Below are 26,442 nucleotides of genomic sequence, written 5' to 3' on the forward strand. Positions count from 1 at the left end.
CTCCTTGAGGGCAGAGACCTTATCTTGTTCATCTTTGGATTCTAAGAGCCCAGAGGAATCCCTTGGCCCATTAATGTTTACTGAATGAAAAAACTCTTACCAAAGCATAAAGTACCTGGGGACAGAGATTATGTTTGTACTTTTAAAAGTCTTTTATATTTCCCATAGTGCACAATGGGTAGTCAATTAATGCTTACAGAATAACCAGGATATCATTAAGCAGGAGAATGCTCTCAGTAGAGGGCACAGTATAGTGGAAAAACCTTGCATCCAGGAATAAGAATGGAAAAACAAGCACTGAAGGAATAGTCTGCTATGAGGGCAGACTAGAAGATGCCATTTAATCCATCATTATGACTTTAAATTTCTAAAGTGAAATAACAAAGTACTTTCACATACAGAATTCTGTTTATATCTAATGTACAAGATTACAGGTTGTTAGTGAATATTTTTAGGAACGTGGCCAAAAGGAATGTAGATAATCCAACCCTTGTGTTATGAATTATTGTCTCTAGATAGTAATATGCATTTTAAATATGATCTTAGAAATTTTATGGGTGACCACAAAGCATAATTCAGCTACTACCATTTCTTGGACTCTGATGGGGTGCTCTCATTTTCTGCAGCAGTACTTCTGCATGTTATTTCTTAATTTACAATTTTAATAGTTTAGTTGCCTACACTAAGCATTGAGTCTGATTCCTGACTCAAAGTGTTGATTTAAAAATATAATTTGAAAGTAACATTGCATGGTCAGTATTCTTTTACTCTGGCAAAATATACACAACATAAATTGTTAGAATCACCTCATATAGTACAATCATGCTCATCTGACTTGCAAAGGTGCTTCACAGAGGAAAGGCTTTAATGGAATTATATAGAGAATCTTATTTTGCAAACAGACTGTTTAAAGACTTACCTAAGACTCACACACATAAATTAGTGACCGTTATAAATATTTATTGTTTCTAAACACAGACATCCAAAGTGTGTGTAGGACTTGTTAAGCCAAGCAGTGAAAGTATAATGTCAGAATGCCAATAACTTTTTTTTTTTTAGCATGAAGTCTTAACTTAAAAATGTTTTGTACAGTCTATTTATTTTCCTTTTTATCTTATTTTATTTTCTTTGGCATCAGGAATTTTACATTACTACACATGAATATGAATTAGAAATAGAATTAAAACTAAAGCCATCTTGTAATGAATTTCTGTATTTTTCAGTACAAAGCTGATTTCTGAGAGTCATTGCAGTGGTAGTTAATAATTGGTTCTTATCAGCCATTCTAAATATATTTTTGACCTGTACAGAATTAATTGAAATTTATCATGACCTAAAAAGTATTTAGGTAATCTTCTTTAAAAAGTGATAAAGCATTTAAGCAAGGGATTTATAATAGATCTAACTACTGAGGGAGGAAAAACATAGATACATACTATTGGAAGGCTCACTTTCTATTTGCTTTAAAATAACTTTTCTCTACTTAATTTTTTACTCCATTTTCGGGAATCAGCATAATGACTAAGGATAACAGTATTACATAATAAAGGTTTGGAAGGCTAATGAGATGTATAAATGAAATGTCTTTATGACATATACTAGCCATTTCTTCAAATTTGTCTCTTCTTACATTGCTCTAGGCTTCCTTACATTTTCAAAAGATTATCTAACCTATGTCATTTTTCTTACTGTGATTAGATTATGACTTGGATATCAATTTATTGCATATAGAACCTCCTGTAAATGAACCTTATCATGTTTAGTAACAACCTTAAAAGACTCATTTTTATACTTTTCCATATATTCTATACATTAATATATCCAAATTCCACTTAATTATATTTGGCTTTCTACCTCCAAACTCTTGTTCAGGAACAAAACTCATAAGGTTACTTTATAATCTTCAAAAGAATTCCATGTAGAATAAAACACTGATAACAAACGACATAGAGAATACATAGTACTCACTTTGGAAATACTGTCCATATCTCCTGAACCTGAAACAAAATATGAAAAGAAAGCCTTTATTAAGTGATTCCATTGATAAATTAAATGATCCTTTAATTTAAATATTATTAAATGTAGTATGTTGTATGTATTTCCCCATGTATATCTCTTGAGTTTTAGAATATAAAAAATCCCTTTTCTCTTGTACTGTGTGCTCATTCTACCTTAAGTTTCCAATCATTTTTTTTCTATTTCGGGACAGCAGAATGAAGAAAACAATCATAATCACAGATTTCTGAAAGTGAAATATTAATTAGAGAGGCCATGATAAAATGTATGTACTATATATTACTATTCTTAGTAATAGTAAATTGTTGACAGCAATCAATATTCATGGTAATCCATAGAACCTAAAAATGGCTTCGAAATATAATACTGTGTTTTCATTTTGCTTGTTGGGAGAAATGAGTAATCAATAGTAATTTCTTTTATGTAGGAAACAGAGTCAAACACTAGGTCAGAAAGAACAATAATTAGATTTTTACCACAATATTAACTTTATTTTTAAACTGTTTTATCCTAACAATTAATTTTATTGGCATAAAAATATTAATATATTTTAATAGTACAATATTCAGTCAGCAGTCACAAAGTTACAGATTATTAACATGATTAATTTGTAAATAAACAGGCATAATAATTTTAGGTACAGAATGTGTGTGTATACATATATATGAAATAATGTTTATTATAGAAAGTAATGAGCCGTATGCCAAGCATATGTAACACTCTAATGCAGGGGTTCTTAACCAGGGGTCTGTGAGCTTGAATTGAAATTCAAAAAAACATTATTTTTGTGAGGATGTGTTGTGCAGTTGTGATATATTTGTTAAATAATACACAGTATAGTGTGGGCTTCATAAGAAGTTTGTGGTTTTCATCTGACTGGCAAATGGGTCCGTGGAACAAAAAGGATTAAGAACACTTGCTCTAATGTAAATTCTATTCTAGTGAATCATATAAACCATGAAATCTTTTGATTATGACCAAATGTCATGTTTTGTAAATAACGTAAAACAATAACAATAATAACAATACAGGAGAGTGAATTGTTTTTGCAATAAATTGGAAATAAAATTTTAGACCTGTGCTGAATAATAAAATTTTCTGCGATGATGGAAATGTCTCTGTGTACCATACATTATGGTGGCCATGAGCTATATGTAGCTATTTTGCATTTGAAATGTGCCTAAGTGCAACCAAAACACTGAATTTTAAATTTTAAATTAGTTAAAATTAAATAGTTACGCATGGCTAGTGGTTACAAATTGGACAGTGCACATCAAGACTTTTGAAAGGTAGGCAAAGTAAGTATGGATTCTTTAAGGCATGGAAGTCCGTCAATGTATTGCAAATAATTTCTTGGTTTATTGATGTTACACAGCTTTCCAAGTAACACAAAGAAGTAGTTTTTGACCTTGGGGTGGGGGAAAGAAATCTGTGTGTAACGTAAGTTACTTAAGGACCTGGTTTCTCCAATTCAACCAAAGCATGAATTATTCAAAAGAAAAAAAAACCATTACAAACTCCCACCTCCACTGTCAACTTTAGATTAGTTTACTATAATGCTTTATATAAATATATATATATAAATATAAAGTATCTTTTTGTTTTGTTTTTCATTTGACCTGTCTATACAGTGTGCTGTGTGATCTTGTTGATTCTGTATGCTTGCCTCTATTCTTCACTATTTTGACCTTTCTGTCCACTTTGCAGATATTTGGCTTCATTTCGTATGAAGGCAAAATTTATGAACTATGCTTTCAAGCATTAAAATCACACTACTTAAAATCAATTTTATCATTAACGCAAAGTGGGCTGTGCTCTCTCATAAGGGAATCATTCAGATTATTAAATATAATTACCAACTTTATTTCAAAAAGAGACAAACATTAAAATGGATAACAAAATTGAGAAATTCCTGCAGAGAACTGAAGTTCTTCTAACATTGTGTTTATGGATCTCTAGAGACAAAGAAACCAGTTGGGAGGATACTGCAGTCCTCCAGGTGAGGTATTAATGATAAATGCCCAAAGAAGCAACACCTCCTTCGTTCATAAAACACTGCCAGTCTCAGATTTTGATAAAGTAATGTAAAGACCTGTGAATATAAACTATTTAAGAGAAATTTTCACATTTTTAATTTTTGAATGATCTCCAGTCATCAAAACCAATATACTCTAGATTAAACTATCAATCTCAGATAAAAGTTGAAGCACTTCAAAATGAGGTGCTGTATATGGGAGAACTTTGCAAACCATAATATCTACTATGTACAATGAAGGTTTTTGTTTTGAATTTATTACTAAACATCAAGTTTAATATCCTTACCTAAAGAGCCATTCATGTGATGTGACTCCATTCCTCCTAATCCACCCATGGGACCATCTGACCCAGGGCCCATTGGAAACTATTTGAAAAATGAAGAAAATGACTGTGATCACATTGAAAACAATTGCTTACCTCAATGTTACAGTATCTATTTTTAACACTGTAAGACACTTACACAACTTATTTTCACTTTCAATTTATGGAGATTTTTTTCCAAAAAATTTTTTCTGCCTTGTGGATTCACTAACTGAATCTTTGCCTCTTCCTCTTCCATCTTCTCTACATTCTAGACCTTCAGGCTAATCCTATCACATACAAAATTTTCTTCAGATATCCTTGACTAGAAAGCCTATACACTCTCTAGTGCAAATGAGAAGTATTCTGTTCTATGCTACAGGCCAACTTTACTATTAGAAACAGAGGGGTTTTTAAAGAAGCAGGTGAAAGTGCTGGCTTATTAATAAGGACTATTCAACATCATTATGTCAGTATTAACATTATTCTTTACAGACTATCTCTGTTCAAAAGAATATAATAAATCATTTCCTCTTATAGGTTAAATATAAGGGGATAGCTTAATATGGCTAATCCTTCTTTGCAGTCTCAACTAAGTTCAATGACAGTTGGACATTCTATAGCAGTTACATTACAAAGTTTTCGAAAGTATAATTTCTATTTTTTTTTCCCCAAATGGACTCTTAAAAGAGAAGTCTAAGAAAAACAGATGTGAATAGATGTGTTGTGGCAGAAGTGATGGTGGAGAGCCCATAACTGCCTACTTTAATCTTCCCCACATCTCCCCGGAATACTTCTGAGGAAACCCAGAGCCTGTTGTGATGACAAAGTTATCTATAGTTCCTCACTTGTACAGTTGAGATAGCCCACTGAAAACACTTGCTCTTTAAAATTTCCATGCCAAAAGGATCTCTTCCATGTTCTATGATGCAGGATGTAGAATGTGGTGTGTGTATATGCAGATGGGGTGCTGGTTACCAATTTTACAGGCTTTTGGAAAACAAAAATTGCCCTCATCAGACAGCCTTGCATATCACCACCTCTGTGTGAAATAATGTAGCCTTCTATCACTATAAGCATACAAATCATGTTCTAATGAATTTCGTCAAGAGAATGCCAGCCAATTCTGCTGCCTAAAACTGAATATTTAACATGTTTTGATTTTTACTAAACAATTTGGAATATGTACACCTCATTGATAGGTTAAAGAGATTAAGCTTTGTGTTTTAAGCTTTTCTCAAAAGAATACTTTAGATCTGGGCTAAGAAACTGGTACCAGTAAGCCCAATAGCCTGTGAACTTACTTGGTTTGGCCCCTTATCTGCACTGTTCCCCCCAGCCCCATGTTACAAAAATGACTTCAAGTGAACTTGGTTTCCTTCCTCCCAAATATTAATCAAGTTTTAAGATATCAATTATGGTATAAATAGTATATCCTTTGAACCATTTCTTAAGAAAATATTCATTCTTTTTAATGTTAAGCTCTCTGTGAAAATGCTTGTAGACATTTATGACAGGATATTGTTTCTTTTTCCTGAAAAACAATTTCATTATATAAGGAGAATGGTGATAACTGAAGGCAGATGTTCAACAGAAATAACAGGTAGGCCACAAATGTGAGCGATATAAATAAATTAGATTTTAGTAGCCATGTCTAAAAAGTAAAAAGAAATTGAAATCAATTTTAAAAATATATTTTATTTACCAAATACGTCAAAATTTTCATTTCCATTTGAGATATTACAATTTTATAAAAATATTAAAAATTTAATAAGATATTTTGCATTATTTTTTTCATATTGTCTTCAAAATCCAGCTTGTATTTTATACTTACAGCACATTTCAGTTGAATTAGCCATATTTCAAGTACTGAATAGTCATATGTGGCTATTGGCTACCATACTGGACAAAACACAGATATAAGGTTCCTCCCTTTGTTGTTTTCACTGTTAGGAAGCTAGTTATAATAATTATTTCATTTCTGGTTTTTGGTATATTATGGCAATTCTTTACATGTTTTCTATTTTTTCCTTTAATTAGACCTACCCTATATGCATGTGTATTTGTGTATTAATCATAAGCTATTATATTTTTGTTGACAAATAGATATTATATCACAGATAAATCTTCACTATAAGTTTTCATGAAAAAATCATGATCATTATTTATCAAGAATACCCAAATTTTTGCTGAAGAACTATCTCAATTCCATATTTAAATTCCAGAATTCCAAATCTAAAAAAAACAACAACACCCCAAGCTTATACAACTTCATAGTCTTAACTTTATTGAGATTAAAAAATAAATACATTGAAGAAAATTTAGTGATGCTAAAAAATTAGCTTATCATAAATGATTATATATTACTTGTCATTTTCAAATTGTATTCATCATTGAGTATTCTTTGGTAAAATAAGACGAGGCACCAACATTTGATAATTGATTAGGCTCAGATTTACTTGTCAATTCTATTGATATAAAATCTTCTATTATATATATTATGTATTATGTTGTGTATTTACAGAGAGAATTTGATTTTTAAAATATCCAATAAGCTCCTAGCTAGTAAAATATAAAGATTAAACAATGTCTAGGGAATGGAATTTACTTAAATTTGAAAATCTTCAAATACATTTCAAAAATTAAAATAAAAGAACTCATATTTACATTAGGTCTGTTAGGTCCAGGAGGTACTGCATTCATTAAAGTATACATGTTGTCTCCAGAGTTGGTTGAGTCTGAAACAAGTTATGGTTTAATTAATACCTTTCTTTATAATCTACACCATATGTATCACAAAATAATAAAGACAACACAGACATATACTTATATTGACAGCTATAGCACTTGAAGTGGTCATTAATAGTGCTCAGAAACAAATACCTAGCAGTCATTTTCCACCCCAATATTACCATTCTGAGGTTGTCAATTATGGTTATGATAAAAGAAATAATTACTTGAATAATTCAATTAAAAAGGAACATTAGTTTAAAAATCTAGAAAGTTACAGTGAAGCTTTCTTTTAAAAAAAAATCCCAGAATCTATGTAAATTTTCTACTTATGCAATTACATATATACATAAAACAAATTTTTAAAAATTCAGATTTAGTAGCTTTGGATTTTTCTTTATTTCTTAGGTTTCTTATATACCAATTAAAAAGCAGCTTATTTAGCTACTAATTAGCAATTAGTAATAGCTGGTAGAATATCCTGGCTTAATTCCAAAAGAAAGAGAATGGAGTAAGATTATGCAATTGGAAGAAAAGTTCTCTTTCTTGAGGTAAAAGTCAGCTTCTTCCAACACATTTGGTTTAAAAAAACACACAACATATATATATATTTCATTCATTTAATTCTTGATTTATAATAAAGATAACTGTAGATTATGTATAGAAATACATGTAACATTTTGTGGTATTTTAATAATTAACATTTCATGCCTATTAGTTAATTGAATATATAAGTGTTTTTATAATGTAAAACCTAGAGTGCAAGGCTGAATGTTTTACATTGAGGAAATATAAGTTTTGAAATATAGTTTTATATGTTTTAACAATTATACAGTTTTCTAAAATATAATGTAGTAGTCTTCTCTATTTCTAAATATATGTTTCAAAACCTTCTGATTTGCAGAAAACAAAAAATAATTTGCTTTCTCATAGCAGTAACCACAGAGTAAGAAATAGGAAATTACTTTTCCTCTTATTATGTGGTTATGTATTGGACATTAATAAGTTTATTATTTTTTAGTGTGCACCACTTAGAGTAAGTTAGATGTCATTTACCAGTTGTTTGGAAATAGTGACCTGTTAATCTAAACATTAATTTTTACTTTTACATTAATATGTAAAATGCTGAAAAAGTTGAAATACTCATCTCAGGTTGACACCATATGTTAATAATATATTTTTAAACAAGATGAAATATTTTTAAAAGTTAATGTTTTATTTGGCTTATTCTTTCCTTCATGCTTCTAACTAGGTTATAATAAACCCAATGAGAGAAGGAAAGGGACCATGTCTTAACTAATCTTGTGTATGGCATTCAATAAATATTTGCTAACTTAGATTTAACTAATGGAATCATTGCTCTCCCACTAAAGCTATCTTTCAGAAAAAAATGGATTGCTTTTTAAGCATGGAAAGCCTTCAGATGGATTTTCAACTTTATTAGCCTTACCCCTGGGGAAAGGAAAATGGGTTGTGTATTTTAATTCTGAATAAGGAAAAAAGAAATTTATCATCTTTAAGACCAAACAAGAATAACATTTCATTTGAAAAAAAAAAAAAAAACACTGAGGGGAAAAAGGTTGGTATTGAAGAGAAATGTTCTAGGAAATTTTTGATTTCCCATCTTACATAGAAAAATTTTATGATTAAGTGGACTCCTGGCATCTATCCTGGGAAGTCAATTGGCATCATAATTAGGGGAATGAATGTAATAAAGGATTAGTACATAAGAGTTTGCAAAAAGTCTTGGAAGATATACTGGTGGCAGTTCCTGGCTTGAAAGGAAGAAATGTTCAGACTAGTTACTACCTGCAACATTTGGTGTTATTCTAAAATTTTGATTTTAGTTTTGTAATGAAGCATTTATTAATCAGGTGCTAACTTCATAATTAAACATTTACTTCATAGAGGTCATATAAGGAAGCAAATATGGGCATGACAATCAATTCTCATTTTCCATGAATTCTTCTTTAGTTTCAATGAAGATGCTCTGAGGACTGAGACCCGTAAAATATTTATGGATATATTGCAAAGAGTTAATGAAACAAAGTAAAATTTTGTATTAATTATGAAATTTATACTTTTAAAATTAGAACATTTTATTTATTGGTAAAATACTTCATTTCAAACTTCTTTATTTTAGATTTTAACAAACCAGTTAAGACATAAGAATTTAACAGTGAAACATAATGAAAATCTTTTTTCTAGCTACAAAAATAATATGCACTATGTGAAATATTTTAAATTTAACAAAGTAAAAAGAATAAAATAAAAATTTCTCATCTACTTCATCATCCAGAAATTACTGATAATGTTTTAGCCTATTTCTTTGTTTTCTAATTCCTAGATTTCTGTTATACACAGTTTAAAATGAAATTGTGGTCATATTATATTGAATTGTGGGCATTTATTTTTCCATGTCATTACACATTCTTTGAAAATAATTTAAAAAGCTACATTATATTCCATCATATTCCATAAATAATCTACTTAATAAATCAACTATAATTGGATTAGATGTGAAGGTTGTGTCTATTATTTCACCATTAACTATAATGCACCTATTCATATCTTGGATTGTATCTCTGATTACTTGTATTAATAGGTTTGTAGTGTCAAAGGACCTGAACATTTTCACGGCTCTTGATACATGTTGCCAAGGCTTTTGTAGGAGGGTTATGATAATTTAAACTCCAATCATTAGCATGTCCAAGACATAACACATCTAGTAGTCTGCATTAAAGTTTACTAAAGAAAAGATAAAGCTTTTAAAAATATTATAGAAAATGCTTAAGGAAAATATTGAAGTACATTTTAGTTTAGTAGATTTAAAAGAAACTTTTCCCACAACTTAGTGGACTGATTAGTTAACTAATAAATACCTATAGACATGTAGGGGAAATAATTCATGAGCACATATATATCCATCTTAGTAAGAAGATAGATGTAGTGGATCTGATTTACTATTTTTAACCTAATGGCTTCATGTATTCTATTGTTTCACTTATGCAGTATTTTTCTAAGTTGTAAGATTTGGATATATTGATTCTTTTTCTCAGTCTCAAGGAATCTTTTAGTCAGATCAATTATTGGGCAACTCATACAGAGCAACAATTTTCATCCTGATTAAGTCTGTTACCTACATAACAAGAATTTTCTAAATGCTTTAAGTTATTAGACTATAGTTATTAAAGAGCACTATTTCTTCCCTCTTCCTATCTCTAATATACTTCTGGTAATCATCATGAGCTAATGAATACTTCTAACTTTCTTCTCTAAGTAACACCTGTATTTTGTGATTTTATTCTAATAATCAAATGCCCATGTGGCTAGCTGGATTACAATACCTGCTGGGCTGGGCATGATGGGTGTTCCTGGTGGCCCTCCACCTCCTGGAGGACCCTACACAATTACACAAAATTTCAGTAAAAATAAGTCATTTCATTCAACAATTTAAGAAAAAAAAACATGAAAAGTTAGACTTATCTCTATAATCCAACTTGAAAATAGCAAAGGAAGTATATTTTCTCCATATTTATTTTCTTTGCATGCACAATTATTTCAATATTATGCAAAATTACTGTAGCTTAAACATGTTGAAATTATTTTGACGTATTTCCCAAAACAATGAGCCTCTAACACTGATTCATTATTCATGACTTAATCACATTGGATATTATGAGGTTAAGGAGAAACCATTATATAGGGCCTTTACAAATCCATAAAACAGAAATAATTCATGTGTGTCTGTGATTTAGTTTAGTGTAATTTTGTTACATTTTGTATCAGAAAGTGAAAACCAAAAGATATTCTGTTAGAGATGCAAATATTCAAAACTATGTTGATGCTATTGCTTCCTCTGGACAATCATACCAATTGCAAAGCTTCTGGAGTAATGCTGGCTAATACTGTGTGTTACTAAGGCTGCAGCTACACGATCAAACTGAAATGGAGATGAGATAATTCTAAAGTTAATTCAATTATTTCAGATAACCAAAATGGATAATTCAAGCAATAGAGTTTAGACTCTAAGCTATTCAGATGCTATATATATTGTGAAGAGGTTAAGTGGCCACATTTTTGTTTATTTTGGCTGTATAGACACAGCTTACCAGATATTTTAAATATCTGCTATTTAAGAAACTCAAATTTCCTTAAATAAAAGTCTATCATTTTGCAGAACTATTCATCAGTTTTATAATGAAGTGACTTAAAAATAGGTTTTATCCAAATTTCTTACTCTTGTTTTCTTTCATAGACAATGTGAAAAAGGTTAGACCTTCTTAGGAATATGGAACACTAAGTTCACAGGTCCAAAAGAACCTATGCTTTTCATTTTCACTATGTTTATAAAACACTGTTTCCATTGAGAGTAAATGATCATTGATCTTCTTAAGTACTCCTTTGTTCCCACTCTAGTTAGCCACAATCCTCCGAAAATTTTTTTAGGAAAGATTTCCGTTTTTAGCATTTCACCCTTGCTTCCACTTTAGGCATTTCCCCTAAATATTATAACAGATTATCCTCCATGGTGGTCTTGAGATATAGTAAGGAGTATAATGTGATGGTTAAAAGCCATTTGTAAATTCAAAAGAAGTTGCAAATCCTGCTAAATTGACTTCAGGTCTATACGAATTATTGGAAAATTTTTGACATGTGCTAAATAATAATAAGAAAATAAGTGTTTTGAATTTCTAAGAATGACAAAAAAACTAGACGTTTCCCTGAAATTACTAGTCATTTTTCTGCTACATGATTCACTTTATGATTGGGAGATATTTTTCCCATTGCCTTCTTGGGTGGAGTAGTGTGGGAATGAGAGTGGATGGTGGTATAACTTATTCTCCAAGGGAACTGCAAATGCAAGCATATCATTGTACAACTGGGATGGCTCTCTTCATGATTGGACAGCATGCATTATACTGGTTACAGAAACATATGTTGAAATAAAACAAAATACTCAGGGAAATTCTGGCCAGATTGATAATTGTTTCACTAATGAACATCAACATATGTACTGAGGTTGGCAGACGAAACAACTCAATACAATCAGATGTTCACTTCTTGGCCAGTACACAGGGGCTCTTCTTAACATCTGGATAACTATTTCATTGCCCAGATAAAATGTAACATCAATTGTTATGAGCAAACAAACCCAAATGTACTTACTACATAATTCCCAGGAGATGCTGAGGAGTATGGTATCTAGAACAAACAAAATATAAATATTTTGATTCGTGTGGCAGTATGGAGCCTAACTTAAAATGAATTTACTTCCTGACTTTCATTAAGTTTTAAAATGTATCAAAAAAGGATGGTAAAGAAAAAAGTGCATTTGTTTGAGTGATAGAAAACTGAATAAATATTATGTTGCGTTTACAGAAAAAAGACATTTTATTCAAAAGAAATTCAGACAGAATTACAGTTTCATATTATATTGGTTTCAGGGCAGTTGTACTCACTGCTTGATACCAATGACACTTATTCTGTAATTAGAAAGATATATGTTTGCACTGCTAAAAACCAGAAACTAGAAGTTTTCACATTAGTAGCCTTTGCAGATATAACCTCCAGGCTTGTGCATTCTGGGAAGCCTCATTTTCTTTAAAGACAGGTTTCAGGCTACTACATTCATGCAGTATGGGAAGATCCTTGATATACAGACTTTACCTTTCCCTCTTCCCTTTCTCATTAGCTACTAGAAAATAATATTATAAATGCAAAAGAGTTTGATAATATGATTCCTCATGTCTACTGATTTCATGGGACTCATATATGGGTAACAAATTTCCCCCTTTACCTTCAAATCACGCTCTTAACCAAGTTATTCCAGAGATAAGAAGGTAGAAATATCATGTTGGCATGATAATTTCAGAAATTATTTCAAAAACTGGAAAATACATATTTAAAAATCAGCCCTTGGCTATGGATATTGATAAGGAAAGTTAAATTCCAATATTTTCTTTTTCACACAAGTTCACTTGTTAACTACATTCCATAGCTAGAAAAGATATTTTTGACTTCTGAAAAAGAGCTAATAAATTATTGTTTACTTGGAGTTAGACATCCAGGGCCAGAAAAGGACCTTTATAATAGTGAAGATGATAATGCCTATACTGTAAACCCTCCCTCTACCCCATACGTGACACATAATTAAGCACAAAAATAATATGAAATCACCAAGTGTAAGGAAGTTCTAAGTCACGATTTCTTCTTGACGAATAATACTTTGGTGCTTTTTTGAGAATATTTAATATTAAAATCATTTGAAAAGTTTTCTTCCCCATTGTTTGATGTCCTTGCTCTGCCTTGAACACAGACCACATGTTGCTGAACCTCCTGCTTGGTCTGCCTATGGATACATTGCCACTATTGGAAAGCCCAAAATGATGAGAGATGAGATTACTTCCACTATGAGTACTGAGCTCTCTATGGCAATGACCATTTACTGGACTAGGTGAGTGAATACAGCTTGTTCTCTAAGGCTCTTTTCATTCATGATCTACTATCCATCCTTTGATTCTTATCATTTGAACCATGTGCATCTGCCCTCTCAATCACTAGCATATCTATTGCTCCTAGGGCCAGTTTTCATTTCCCAAATGACAGCACCTGGCTATTATACACCATGACTCTTAAGAACTTCAAGAAACAAACTGATTACCTTTTAGATCTAAGGAATTTACATTTCTTTGACTTCATTTTACATTTCCCTCTCTTTCATTTATGAGCATGATCATATTCTAGAATTCTTTAATTCAGAAATCTTTATTATCTTCTCTTCTTCTGAACAACTCCCTTGCCTGACATCTTTTTATTTCTCATGACACTCACAAAAATTACTTTAGATTCCAACCAGAATCTTCTCCCATCACAACTCCTCCTGCTTCCTTTAGTTCATTAGTTCCCTGTTGGCTTCCTTCTAGTTAAGTTGCCTCTGCCCCTCCCCCATACCTCTGCTGGTATCTATTTTTTTTCCTCCAATATCTTAAGATTCCTTATCATAAAGCCTACTTGAAAAATTTCCATCTCTTGGGTCACTCCCTAGTCATCTTTTGTGCTTAATAGCAGAGATTTCCTGAGGGGAAACACAAAACAACATTGATAAGTTCCAAAATACAATCATGTTCTCTAACTTCAACCTAGTCTTAACTAATATTTGGAAGCATTTTGTTTCAGACTTTATGAAACTCTGAGGCAGTCTAGTCGTGTGAGGGTAAACTAGGTAAACTTCAGGGGGAAATGTCCCAATTTGTAGTATTTGCTGATTTCTTTAGTATAAATAGTCCCACCATGGCAGATTTCAAACTATCAATGGGTTTACCAGATTTCAAATTATCAATGGTTCTCAACTACTTCACAAAATTCCTGAATATTTAACAGATGATTCTTGTGAGTTGACCTTGATGTGATTCCATGGTCCTAGTGGATACCTTGCCCCCCTGTCATAGATGAAAGCCATCAAGTTCTTGTTACTATGTCTTCATGTTTAGTTCACTGTTACTAGATTTATATTTTTATCCATTTATCCCAGGGAGAAAAAAAACAACCCAACTTTCAGTTTGTTTACAAAACTAGCCTCCACTCTTAAGTCCTTGCTTCTTTTATATTTAAAATTTTCTCTCTTCATGGCTCCTTCAAACAGTTAAATACAATAAACATTTAAAAATAGTTTTAAAACTGCGTTACCTCATTTAGCTGTTCAATTTCTTTCCATTTTGCCCTATCAAGCTCCTTAATTTTGGCTTACTCATACTGTTTCTACTTCATATTCTTACAAGCCCTCATTTAAAATCAGCATTTGGCTCCTACCAGGTGCACTTTACTGAACCTGAACTCTTTAAAGATACCAGCAGGATCTGACAGCCTACTGTGAAAGATATAAAATATAACAACATAGGTAGAAGGACTATGTGGATATATTTGAGCTGGGCAGCTAGGATTTAAAGAGAGTGAGTACCCACCAGAAAGACAAAGAGAAGGATCACCACCAAAAAAAAAAAAAAAAAAAGAAAGAAATGTGACATACACAGCTAACGTGTGGGACTTTTGGGGGCTGTGGTAAATGATGAAGTTCCAGTCAGGCTGTGAATGTGTTTATGCTGTACGAAATAGGGAGTCACAGGTGTTAGAGAGCATGTTCAAATTTGTGTTTTAGAAAGATAACTCTAGAGGCATCATGGGACATGAACATAAATTAGAGGCTATTGTAGGAAGTCCAGGCAAGAGGCGATTACAAAGTGGTCTATGCAATGATATTCAGGATAAGAGTATTTGAGAGACATTTCACAAAGGGACTTGGCAGGCTTGGTGATGAAATGGGTGTGGTGGACAAGAGATAAAAGAAATTAAGGACAATTTCAACTTGGTGACTGGGTGAGTGAAGATCCTACTAATATATATAGGAAATTCAGAACGGAGGGCAGGTTTGGGGAAGTGTCTGACATGCTGAATTTGAAAGCACTCTTAGACACTGAGGTAGGTATGATCCACAAACATTTAAAAGTGTAGATCTGGACTTTATTAGAGATCAGGACTGGAGATACAGCTTCAACTTAATAAATTTCTATTCAACTCAACAAATATTTACTGAGGACTTACTTTGTGCTGGGCACAATATTTGATATAGAATTTAAACTAGATTTAGTAAAGCCATACAAAAACATTAAAATGAAGGAAAAAAGAGGCCTAAGAATGGAATTAGAGAACATTACAAATAGAGAAAGGGAAGATAATTTGGAAGAAAATTAGGAGGAAATATATTGTAAAAATTCAAGCAAGTTAGATTTTCCAGAAGCAGGGAGTGAGTATAGCTGTGCAAGGAAACGCCCTGTCAGGCTCAAGTCTTTGAACCTTTCTGTGACATACCATAAATAAATAATAAAAAGGAATACTTTAATTAACAACATGAAAACAATAAAACATTATTAAAATGAAGAAAAGAAATTAATGCACATTTAAAACAAACCCAAGGAATTAAATATTTCATCGAGTAAGATGAGGACAAAATATAAGTCATGTATGTTTGGTAAATAGGCCATTAGTAACCTTCATAATGGGAATTTTATGGGCATTGAAATAGATTGAGAAGTCAATTCATTAAATCTCATTCATCACTCCTATGTTTCAGGCACTACAATTCCATATGGTGATGAAAAAGCGAGGAAGGCCAAGGAATTCACTGTCTAGTAGGATGGGTGGTGAAGGAGTGAAAATGTGAGATGGGATGGTGATTTGGGACTGAGGAAGGGTTGGGAGAAATTTTCTATCAGCTTTCCCTTCCAACTGTAGGGGAACAGAGGAACAGAGGATTAAGTTTGACTTGAAATTGTTCAAGGTTTAGCCTTAGAGGAAAGTGCAATGAATGATAAAGGAAAGACTGAAGATTCTTAATGAATGAACAAGCTATGCAAAGAAAAGATGGAATAAAAAGAGTATAAAAAGGGGTTAGCATTGAAAAGAAATAGTTCTTTTTCTGAGACAAGAGAAAAGATAGATGACTAAAGGTCTGATAATATTAGAGGTGAAGGGTAGAATCTGAAGGAATTTGAAATTTAATGGTCTTTTTTACCCTCTGTAAAATATAAGAAGTTTCAGCTCATAGAGATAGTGTTAAAGGTGGGGCAGAACCACAGTGAGAATAAAAAAGAACTGTAACAGCCACTGAGGAAAGAAGGAAAATAGCTAAGGAAGAGTCAAAAAAAAAATTTTCCTCATCAAGGAGCAGAGAGGACTCATCTGAGGTTTAACTTTATAGATTTAAATCATACATGGGAAACGGACTTTGGCCCAGTGGTTAGGGCGTCCGTCTACCATATGGGAGGTCCGCGGTTCAAACCCCGGGCCTCCTTGACCCGTGTGGAGCTGGCCCATGCGCAGTGCTGATGCGCGCAAGGAGTGCCGTGCCACGCAAGGGTGTCCCCCGCGTGGGGGAGCCCCACGCGCAAGGAGTGCGCCCGTGAGGAAAGCCGCCCAGCGTGAAAAGAAAGAGCAGCCTGCCCAGGAATGGCGCCGCCCACACTTCCCGTGCCGCTGACGACAACAGAAGCGGACAAAGAAACAAGACGCAGCAAATAGACACCAAGAACAGACAACCAGGGGAGGGGGGGAAATTAAATAAATAAATAAATCTTAAAAAAAAAAAAAAAAAAAAAAAAATAAATAAATAAATCATACAAAATGTGTTAAGCACAATTGTAGAAACATGCATTAGGCATTGTGGAAGACAGAAGATGTGGAAGACTTCAAATTTAAGATTGCAAAAACTGTCTATCCTCTAAACCAACCTTTCCTCCTATGAGCCTAGCTTATTTAATGTTATTCAAAGACTATTTTCAAAGGCTTGACATCATCTTTAACTTTTTCCTTTTCTTTATCCCCAAATCCAATAGGTTACCAAATGTTTCATATTTTATTTGGTGAAATGTCTCTCTTCCACTTCTTTTATCACTATTTTACTTTAGTCTCAGGTTACTTTTTAAAATTATCATTTATTGTAGTAACAAATATAGAATATAAAATTTTCCTTTTAGCCATGTCAGGTGTGCAATTCAGTAGCATTAATTACATTCACAATGTTGTACTACCATCACCACCATCCATTACCAAAATTTTTTTGCTTCAAATGGTACTTCTGTACCCATTAAACAATAATTCCCCGGAAGCCCCTACTCTGGTAACCTCTACTCTATGTTCCATCCCTACGAATTTGCTTTTTCTAGATATTTCATATAAGTGAAATTATAAAATATTTGTCCTTTTGTGCCTGGATTATCCCACTTAGCGCAATGTTTTCAAGGTACATCCACATTATAGCATGTAGCAGAATGTCATTCCTTTTTTATGGCTGAACAGTATTCCATTGTATGGCTCTATCACGTTTTGTTTATCCATTTCATCTTTTGATGGGCACTTGGGTTGTTTTGACTTCTAGGTTACTGTGAATAAAGCTGCTGAGAACACTGATAATACAAGTATCTGTTTGTACCCCTATTTTCAAACTTTTGGGTACATATTAAGGAATGGAATAGCCAGGACATATGGTAATTTTATGTTTAACTTTTTAGAAACGTCCATGATTGCATTTTATTAGGCCAATAACCATAATATCCTGATTTTGGTTCCTTGTTGTATTCATTTTATACACGATCTTTTAAAATGAAACTCCTTTCCACATAGCTAACAATAAATTCCAGATTTTTCAATACTCAAAGCCTTTACACACAATGGTTCTATTTTTTCTTTCTTCACTTTTATTTTTCTCTTTGCCTCCCCCCTTAGCCACTAATAGTCTAGTCCTTTTTCCTCAAAAAATTCATGCATATTCCCTTCTCTTTATTTTTATCCCAACTGCTCTCTACTTTTAACATGCAGATTCTTCCAAGTGTAATTCATCTTCAAAGGAAAGATACAGAAGACAAAGAAGCACAATGGTAATATTTTAGAGCTAGAAGAACCTTTCATAAGACAGATGAGAAAACTTAGGGCCATAGATATTGTCTGGTTAAACGAGACAGGTCATTTTTGAGCTGTAACAAGGATCCAGATATTCTTTTAATCCCTGTGACTCTGACACTGTGGTATGGGGTTTTTTGTTTTATTTAATGATTAGTAACATTTTAGCTAACTAGCTTTCTTCAATTGTGAAATGTAAAACTATCTTATATGCTTTGGTTTACTAGAAGAATCAGGGAGGTAAACATCAGGATATTATCTGTGCCAGTGAAAAGTTGAAAGTATTTTATTTTCCCATGCTCTTTCAGGTAAATTAACACCTATTTCAGAAAGCAGACCATATCTGGAATAAAATATTTTACTTCCTTAAGGCTCATCACTCATTTTTTTTCCTTAAAGAAGTTTGCTTTTTCTTTATCCTGTTGAACTAGTGAGTTGATGAAAACAATGCTATATTGAACATTTGTTATTTTTGTCTATACAATACCTCCTCTTAACAATTCTTTGCATTTTCTTTGGTGAAATACACGTACCTCCTTACTTTTACTTCATGTGGCTTGTGTAAGGTTCAAAGAGTGGGCACAGGTAGGCCTGGCTGGTAGAGAATTGTATCTACTGGCCATGACTGATTCATGAATGAGCATGCAACACAAGCTAAGCAAAATTCAGTTCCACTTAGAGTTATTCCCAAACCTTTGCCTACTTATGATCTTTTGTGCTTATTTGGGAGCTGTGAGGATATAAATTTGGAGCTTCATACAGACTTCCTGCCATGGCAAAGGAATACAGGTGGAAAACAACTGGGTCCTAATGATATGACTTGAGCTTCTATGACCAAAGTCAAATTTCCATCTGGACTTTTCAGAAACATGATTCAGAAATATTCTCTTGCAGTACGAGCCTAGTTTGGTTGGGTTTTTGTCTTGTAATCTAATGTTATATAGTAATCTAAAAGGTGTCAAGATGCAGATAATTAAGATATTTCAATAAAAAGTGCTTGCTCCCTTATCTATGAGTAAAACTTACTGTACAGTTAAACCCAAATACCTAGTTTCTGGTGAACAAAAGAAAAAATAATAGAATTCGTGAATTTGTAAATAAACTTCCAAATAAGATCCTGAGGCTAATCCTGTAATCTTCAGTGTCATAGGAGTTAAAAGTAAAAACTAAATCTTTTACTCTGAATTAAAAACATGAATTTGCCCTCAAAAATGTTTCTTCTCCTGCCACGCAGAAGGTGCCAAAATACATTTTTAAAATACAATTTCCTATGTTAGAGAAGTTGTAGGCTTACAGAAAAATCATGCAGAAAATAGAGTTCCCATATAACCCCCCAATTATTAACACCTTGCTTTAGTGTAGTACTTTTCTTACAACTGATGAAAGAATATTATTATAATTGTACTATTAACTATAGCCCATAGTTTGCATTAGGGTTCACTGTGTTGTAAAGTTCTATGGTTTTTATAACATACATACAACTTAAAATTTCTCCTTTTAACCACATTCAAATATACAATTCAGTGGTGTTAATTATATTCACAATGTTGTGCTATAATCACCACCATCTGTTACCAAAACTTTTATATCACCCCTAACAGAAATTCTGGACCAGTTAAGCATTAAATCCACATCTCTTCACCCAACCTCAGTAACTGGTAACCAGTATTCTAGTTACTGACTCTATGGAATTGCTTATTCTAATTATTTAATATCAGTGAGATCACACAATCTATCTTTTTGTGTCTGGCTTATTTTACTCAATATGTTTTTCAAGGCTCATCATATTGCTGCATGTATCAGAACTTCATTTCTTTTTACCTCTGGATAATATTCCATTGTATTATTACATACCACATTTAGATTATCTGTTGATAGTTGGGTTGCTTCCATTTTTTGGCAGTTGTGAATAATTCCCCTATGAACATCAGTGTGCAGATAACCGTTCAGACCCTGCTTTCAATTCTTGGGGTATATACCCAGAAGTGGACTGAGAAGTCATACGGTAATTCTATACTCAACTTTCTGAAGCACTGCCAAACTATCTTTCACAATGAATAAATGTTCCTATTTCTCCACATCCTGTCCAACACTTATTATTTTACATTTTTTAAATAGCAACCATTCAGGTGGGTGTAAAATGGTATCTCATTGTGGTATTGATTTGCATTTCCTTGCTGGTCATTTGTGTATCTTGCTAGGAAAGATGTCTACTCATGTATTTGCCCATTTTTTAGTTGGGATTTTTTGTTGTTGTTACTAGATTAGGATTTCTTTATATATTCTAGAAATTAAACTCTTATTGGATATATAGTTTCCAAATTCTTTCTCCCATTCTGTCAATTGTCTTTTTTCTTTCATGATGAAGCCCTCTGAAGCACAAAAGCTTTTATTTTGGTGAGGTCCTGTTCATCTATGTTTTTCCTTTATTGCCAATGTTTTGGGTATAACGTCTAAGAAATCATTACATAACACAAGGTAGTGAAGATGCTTCCTTAGGTTTTCTTTTAATTTTGTAGTTTTGGTTCTTATATTTAAGTCTTTGGTCCATTCTGAGTTGATTTTTGTATATGGTGAAAGGTAGGGCTACACCTTCATTCTTTTGCATACAAATATACAGTATTCCCAGCACCATTTGTTGAAGAGACTATTCTTTTCTAATTGAGTAGATTTGGGAATGCTGTAAAAAATCAGTGGGCAATAGTTGTGAAGGTTTATTTCTGAACTCTCAAATGGATTCTATTACTCTATATGTCTGCCCTGTTTTGATTACTGTGGCTTTGTAGTAAGTTTTAAAATTGGGTAGTGTGAATCATCCAAATTACTTCTTTTTCAAGATGGCTTTGGCTATTTGGGATCCCCCTTACCCTTCCATATAAGCTTGATGATTGGCTTGGTCTATTTTTGCAAAGAAGGCTGATGGAATTTTATTTTGGACTGAATTGAATCTGTAAATAGCTTTTGGTAGAATTGACATCTTAACAATAACTAGTTATACAATCTGCAAACATGGAATATCTTGGATTTCTTGGCATAGTTTTCTATATATAACTGTTTTACGATGTTGATTAGATTTATTTATAGATATTTGATTCTTTCAGTTGCTATGCAAATGGAACTTTTTGCCAGATTGTTCATTACTGATGTATAGAAACATTACTGATTTTTCTATGTTGATCTTATATATGCTACTTTACTGAATTCATTTATTAGGTCAAGTAGCTTTGTTGTACATATTTCAGGATTTTCTATACAGGGTCATGTCATGTGCAAATAGGAAAGGTTCTGCTGCTTCCTTTCCAACTTGGATACCTTTTATTTCTTTTTTATCTAATTGCTCTAACTAGAATTTATAGTACAATGTTGAGTAACTGTGGTGGTAAGTGGGCCATCTTCATCTTGTTCCTTGTCTCAGAGGGAAAGCTTTCAGTCTTTTATTATTAAGTGTGATATTAGCTATGAGTTTTTCATATATGTCCTTTATCATGTTGAGAATGTTTACTTCTATTAGTAGTTTCCTTAGTGTTTTTTTCAAGAAAGGATGCTGGATTTTGTCAAATGCCTTTTCTGCATCAAATGAGATGATTACCCTTCAGTCTGTTAATGTGGTGTATTACATTAATCAACTAACGTTGAACCACCTTGCACACCTGGGATAAATCCCACTTGATCATGGTGTATAATTCTTTCACCATGCTGTTGGATTTGGTTTGCTAGTTTTTTCTTGAAGATTTTTGCAGCTATGTTCATAATGGATATTGGTCCATACCTTTCCCTTCCCTTCCCTTCCCTTCCCTTCCCTTCCCTTCCCTTCCCTTCCCTTCCCTTCCCTTCCCTTCCCTTCCCTTTCCTTTTCTTGTGTCTGGCTTGTGGTATCTTTATCTGGTGTTGGTACTAGGGTGATGTTGGCCTCATAAAATAAATTAGGGAGTGTGCTTTCTCTTCAGTTTTTTGGAAAAGTCTGAACAGGATTGGTGTTAAAATTCTTCTTGGACTAACTACTCACTTCCACCTTATCATAGATTTCGCCCATATAGGCATTGGGAATGCTTTGTAAAATTTCCCACTAAGGTCCTGGACTTTCCTTTACGGGAGATTTCTGGTTACAGACACAGTATCCATGCTAGTTATTCATCTGTTAAAATCTATTTCATCTTGAATGAGTGTAGTTTTTTGTGTTTCTAGGAATTTGTCAATTGCATCTAAGTTATCTAATTTGTTGGTGTACAGTCACAGTATCTTCTTATAGTCCTTTTATTTCTGTGGGGTGATAATAATGCCCCCTTTCGTTTTTCATCTTAGTTATTTGTGTCCTCTCTCTTTTTTCTTTGTCAGTTTAGGTAATATTTTAAGATTTTATTGATCTTTTCAAATAACAAACTTTTGGTTTCACTGGTTCTCCCTACTGTTTTTTTTGAAACGATCTACTTTTACTTATCTATTAATTATCATTTATCTCTGCTCTAATCTTTGTTATTTTTTTCCTTCTGCATGGTTTAGTTTGCTCTTCTTTTCCTAGTTTCTCCAGTTTAGAGGTTAGGTCTCTGAATTGAGATTCTTCTTCTGTTTTAAGTAAACATTTAGAATTATAAATTTCCTTCTCAGCATTGTCTTTACTGCATACCATAAGTTTTAGTATGTTGTGCTGTCATTTTCATTTGCCTGAAGATATTTCCTAATTCCACTTGTGGTTTCTTCTTTGACCCTTTGGTTGCTTATGAGTGCATTGTTCAATTTTCACCTATTTTTGAATTTTCTGGTTCTCTGTTACTGATTTCTAGCTATATTCCACTGTAGTCTGAGAAGATACAATGTATTATTTCAGTATCTTAAAATTTATTGAGACTTGCTTTGTGACTTAACATATGGTCTATCCTGGGGAATGATCCATGTCCACTAGAGTAGAATGTGTATTCTGCTGCTGTTGGGTGAAGTGTTCTATATAAGTCTGTCAGGTCTAGCTGGTTTAAAATATCATTCAAGTCCCTCTATTTCCTGTACTGGTCTTCTGTCGAGATGTTCAACCCATTATTGAAAGTGGTGTGTTGAAGTCTTCTTTTAATGTAGGATCCTCTATTTCTCCCTTCGAATCTGTCAAAATTTTGGGGCTCTGCTATTAAGTGTGTGTGTATATATATATGTCTTTGTGTTGAATTAACCTCTTTATCAGTATAAAGTGGTCTTCTTTGTCTGTTCTATCAGTTTTTGACTTAAAATCTATTTTATCTGGAAAGTGGACTTGACCCAATGGCTAGGGAGTCTGTCTACCACATGGGAGGTCCACAGTTCAAACCCCGGGCCTCCTTGACCCATGTGGAGCTGGCCCACGCGCAGTGCTGATGCACGCAACGAGTGCCCTGCCACCCAGGGGTGTCCCCTGCGTAGGGGAGCCCCACATGCAAGGAATGCACCCCGTAAAGAGAGCCGCCCAGCACAAAACAAAGAGCAGCCTGCCCAGGAATGGTACCACACACATGGAAACAAAAGAGCAACAAAACACAGGACACAGCAACAAAAAGAGACACAGATTCTTGAGCCGCTGACAATAACAGAAGTGGACAAAGAAGAACACGCAGCAAATGGACACAGAGAGGACAACTGGTGGTGGTGGGGGGGAGAGAAATTTAAAAAAAATATTTTATCTGATATTAGTATAGCTACTGCAGCTCTCTTTTGGCTATTTGCAAGGTATATATTTTCCATCCTTTTACTTTCAACCTACATATGTCTTTGAATTTTAGCTGAGTCTCTTGTAAACATTACGTTGTTAGGTCATGCTTTTTAATTCATTCTGGCAATCTCTGCATTTTGACTGGTCAGTTTAAATCTTTATATTTAAAGTAACTACCAGCAATGCATGACTTTCTTTTGCCATTTTTCTGTTTGGTCTCTGTAAGTTTTATGCTTTTTTTGGCCTTAAATTCTTCCATTAATGCCTACTGTCATATTTGACTTTTTGTATTGTATTATATTGTGTTCCTTCTCATTTATTTATGTATATATATTCTAACAAATCAAATTTACTGATACACATTAATAAAGCACAAATCCATCCAAAATGTACAATCAATAGTATTCAGTATAATACCGTAGCTGTGCATTCATTTCTTCAATAGATTTTAGATCATTTTTATTATTCCAATAATTATAATTAAAAAAAAAACCAAAACTCAACACTTCTCAATCTAATGCTTCCCCACCATAAATTCTGCTATTCTGTTTCCTTCTCGTTAGTGTATTTATATTTTGTCAAAAGTCTTATATTTACAATATCACCCATATTTGTATTTTACCTGAAGTATCACTATGTTATACAGTCCCATGTTACATTTTTCAGCATTCCTTCTGGTAATATCCATGATCTTAGACTTACCCTTTCAACCACTGTCATACCTGTATAATAGCTCTATAAGTTACAAAACACTATGATTGCATTCACCATTTCTACTTATTTGTAAACAATCTTTTATAAATTCTGCAGATTAACTCTTGGCTTTCCATTCTTTACTCTCATTCTATTGTCTGAAAACTTATATTCTAATTATTAACTCCATGAGTTTACATAATATAGTTCATAACAGCACAATCATAACAGTATTGGTCCTTTTGTGTCTGACTTGCTTTACTCAACATAATGTCCTCCAAGTTTATCCATGTTGTCATATGTTTCATGACTTTATTTCTTCTTACCGCCGTGTAAAATTCCATCTACAGGTTGTTTATCCATTCATCGGTTGATGGACATCTGGGTTGCTTCCATCTGTTGGCAACCATGAATAATGGTGCTTTGAACACTGGTGTGCAGATGTCTGCTCGTGTTTCTGCTCTCAGTTTTTCTGGGTATATACCTAGTAAAGGTATCGCTGGGTCACATGGCAAGTCTATATTCAAATTCTTTAGGAACTGCCAAACAGTCCTCCATAATGGTTGTACCAATCTACATTCCCACAGGGAATAAACATTCCAATCTCTTCACATCCTCTCCAACTTTTATAGTTCCCAAGTTTTAACAGTGGCCAGTCTAATAGGTGAAACGAAAGAGAAACGATAAACGATATCTCATTGTAGTTTTGATGTGCATTTCCCTAATCAATAGTGATGAACATTTTTCATATGTTGTTTTTTTAGCCATATGTATTTCTTTCTTAGATAATTGTCTTTTCAAGTCTATTGCCTATTTTTTAATTAGGTAGTTTGTCTTTTTATTGTTGAGTTGTATAATCTCTTTATATATCATAGATATTAAACCCTTATTGGATATGTGATTGCCAAATATTTTCTCCCATTGAGTCAGCTGCCTTTTTACCCTTTTGACAAAGTCCTTTGAGGTGCGAAAGTGTTTAATTTCGAAGAGGTGCCATTTGTCTATTTTCTTGCTTGGGCTTTGGGTGTAAGGTTTAAGAAACCATTGCCTACCGTAAGATCGTGAAGATGTTTTACTATATTTTCTACTAGAAATTTTATAGTTGTTGCTTTTATACTTAAGTTTGTTGATCCACTTTGAGTTAATTTTTGTATAAGGTGTGAGATAGGAGTCCTCTTTCTTCCTTTTGGATATGGCTATCCAGTTCTCCCAGCACCATTTGTTGAATAGACTGGCCCAGCTGGGAGGGTCTGATTACCTTGTCAAAAATCAATTGACTGTAGAAGTGAGTGTCTATTTCTGAGTTCTCAATTCAGTTCCACTGGTCAATCTGTTTGTCTTTATTCTAGTACCATGCTGTTTTCCCACTGTAGCTAAGTAACATGCTTTAAAGTCAGAAGTTAGAGTTCTCCAACTTCGTTCTTTTTTAAGATATTTTTGGTTATTCCAGGTTCCTTACTGTTACAAATAAATTTTATAATCCTCTTTTTCATTTCTCCAAAAAATGCTTTTGGGATTTTTGTTGGGATTGTGTTGAATCT

At 33.0% G+C, this 26,442-nt stretch overlaps 1 protein-coding gene across 10 annotated transcripts in view; it reads right to left on the minus strand.

Moving 5' to 3' along the window:
- Window positions 1-26,442, minus strand: part of SSBP2 (single stranded DNA binding protein 2) — a 350,060-nt gene that overhangs the window by 16,416 nt on the left and 307,202 nt on the right. For 8 of the 10 annotated variants that reach the window (XM_004455906.5, XM_012524234.4, XM_058275518.2 and 5 more), the window contains 5 exons: window positions 12,253-12,288; window positions 10,431-10,485; window positions 7,021-7,091; window positions 4,339-4,417; window positions 1,969-1,997 (listed from right to left, as the gene is read on the minus strand). In XM_004455906.5, coding sequence (XP_004455963.1) covers window positions 1,969-1,997; window positions 4,339-4,417; window positions 7,021-7,091; window positions 10,431-10,485; window positions 12,253-12,288 — 270 coding nt within the window. The remainder of the gene's footprint in view (window positions 1-1,968; window positions 1,998-4,338; window positions 4,418-7,020; window positions 7,092-10,430; window positions 10,486-12,252; window positions 12,289-26,442) is intronic. The other 2 variants (XR_011646098.1, XR_011646097.1) reach the window with 1 other exon arrangement.

This window comes from Dasypus novemcinctus, chromosome 2 (genome assembly GCF_030445035.2).
Source record: "Dasypus novemcinctus isolate mDasNov1 chromosome 2, mDasNov1.1.hap2, whole genome shotgun sequence".
NCBI classification, from domain to species: domain Eukaryota; kingdom Metazoa; phylum Chordata; class Mammalia; order Cingulata; family Dasypodidae; genus Dasypus; species Dasypus novemcinctus.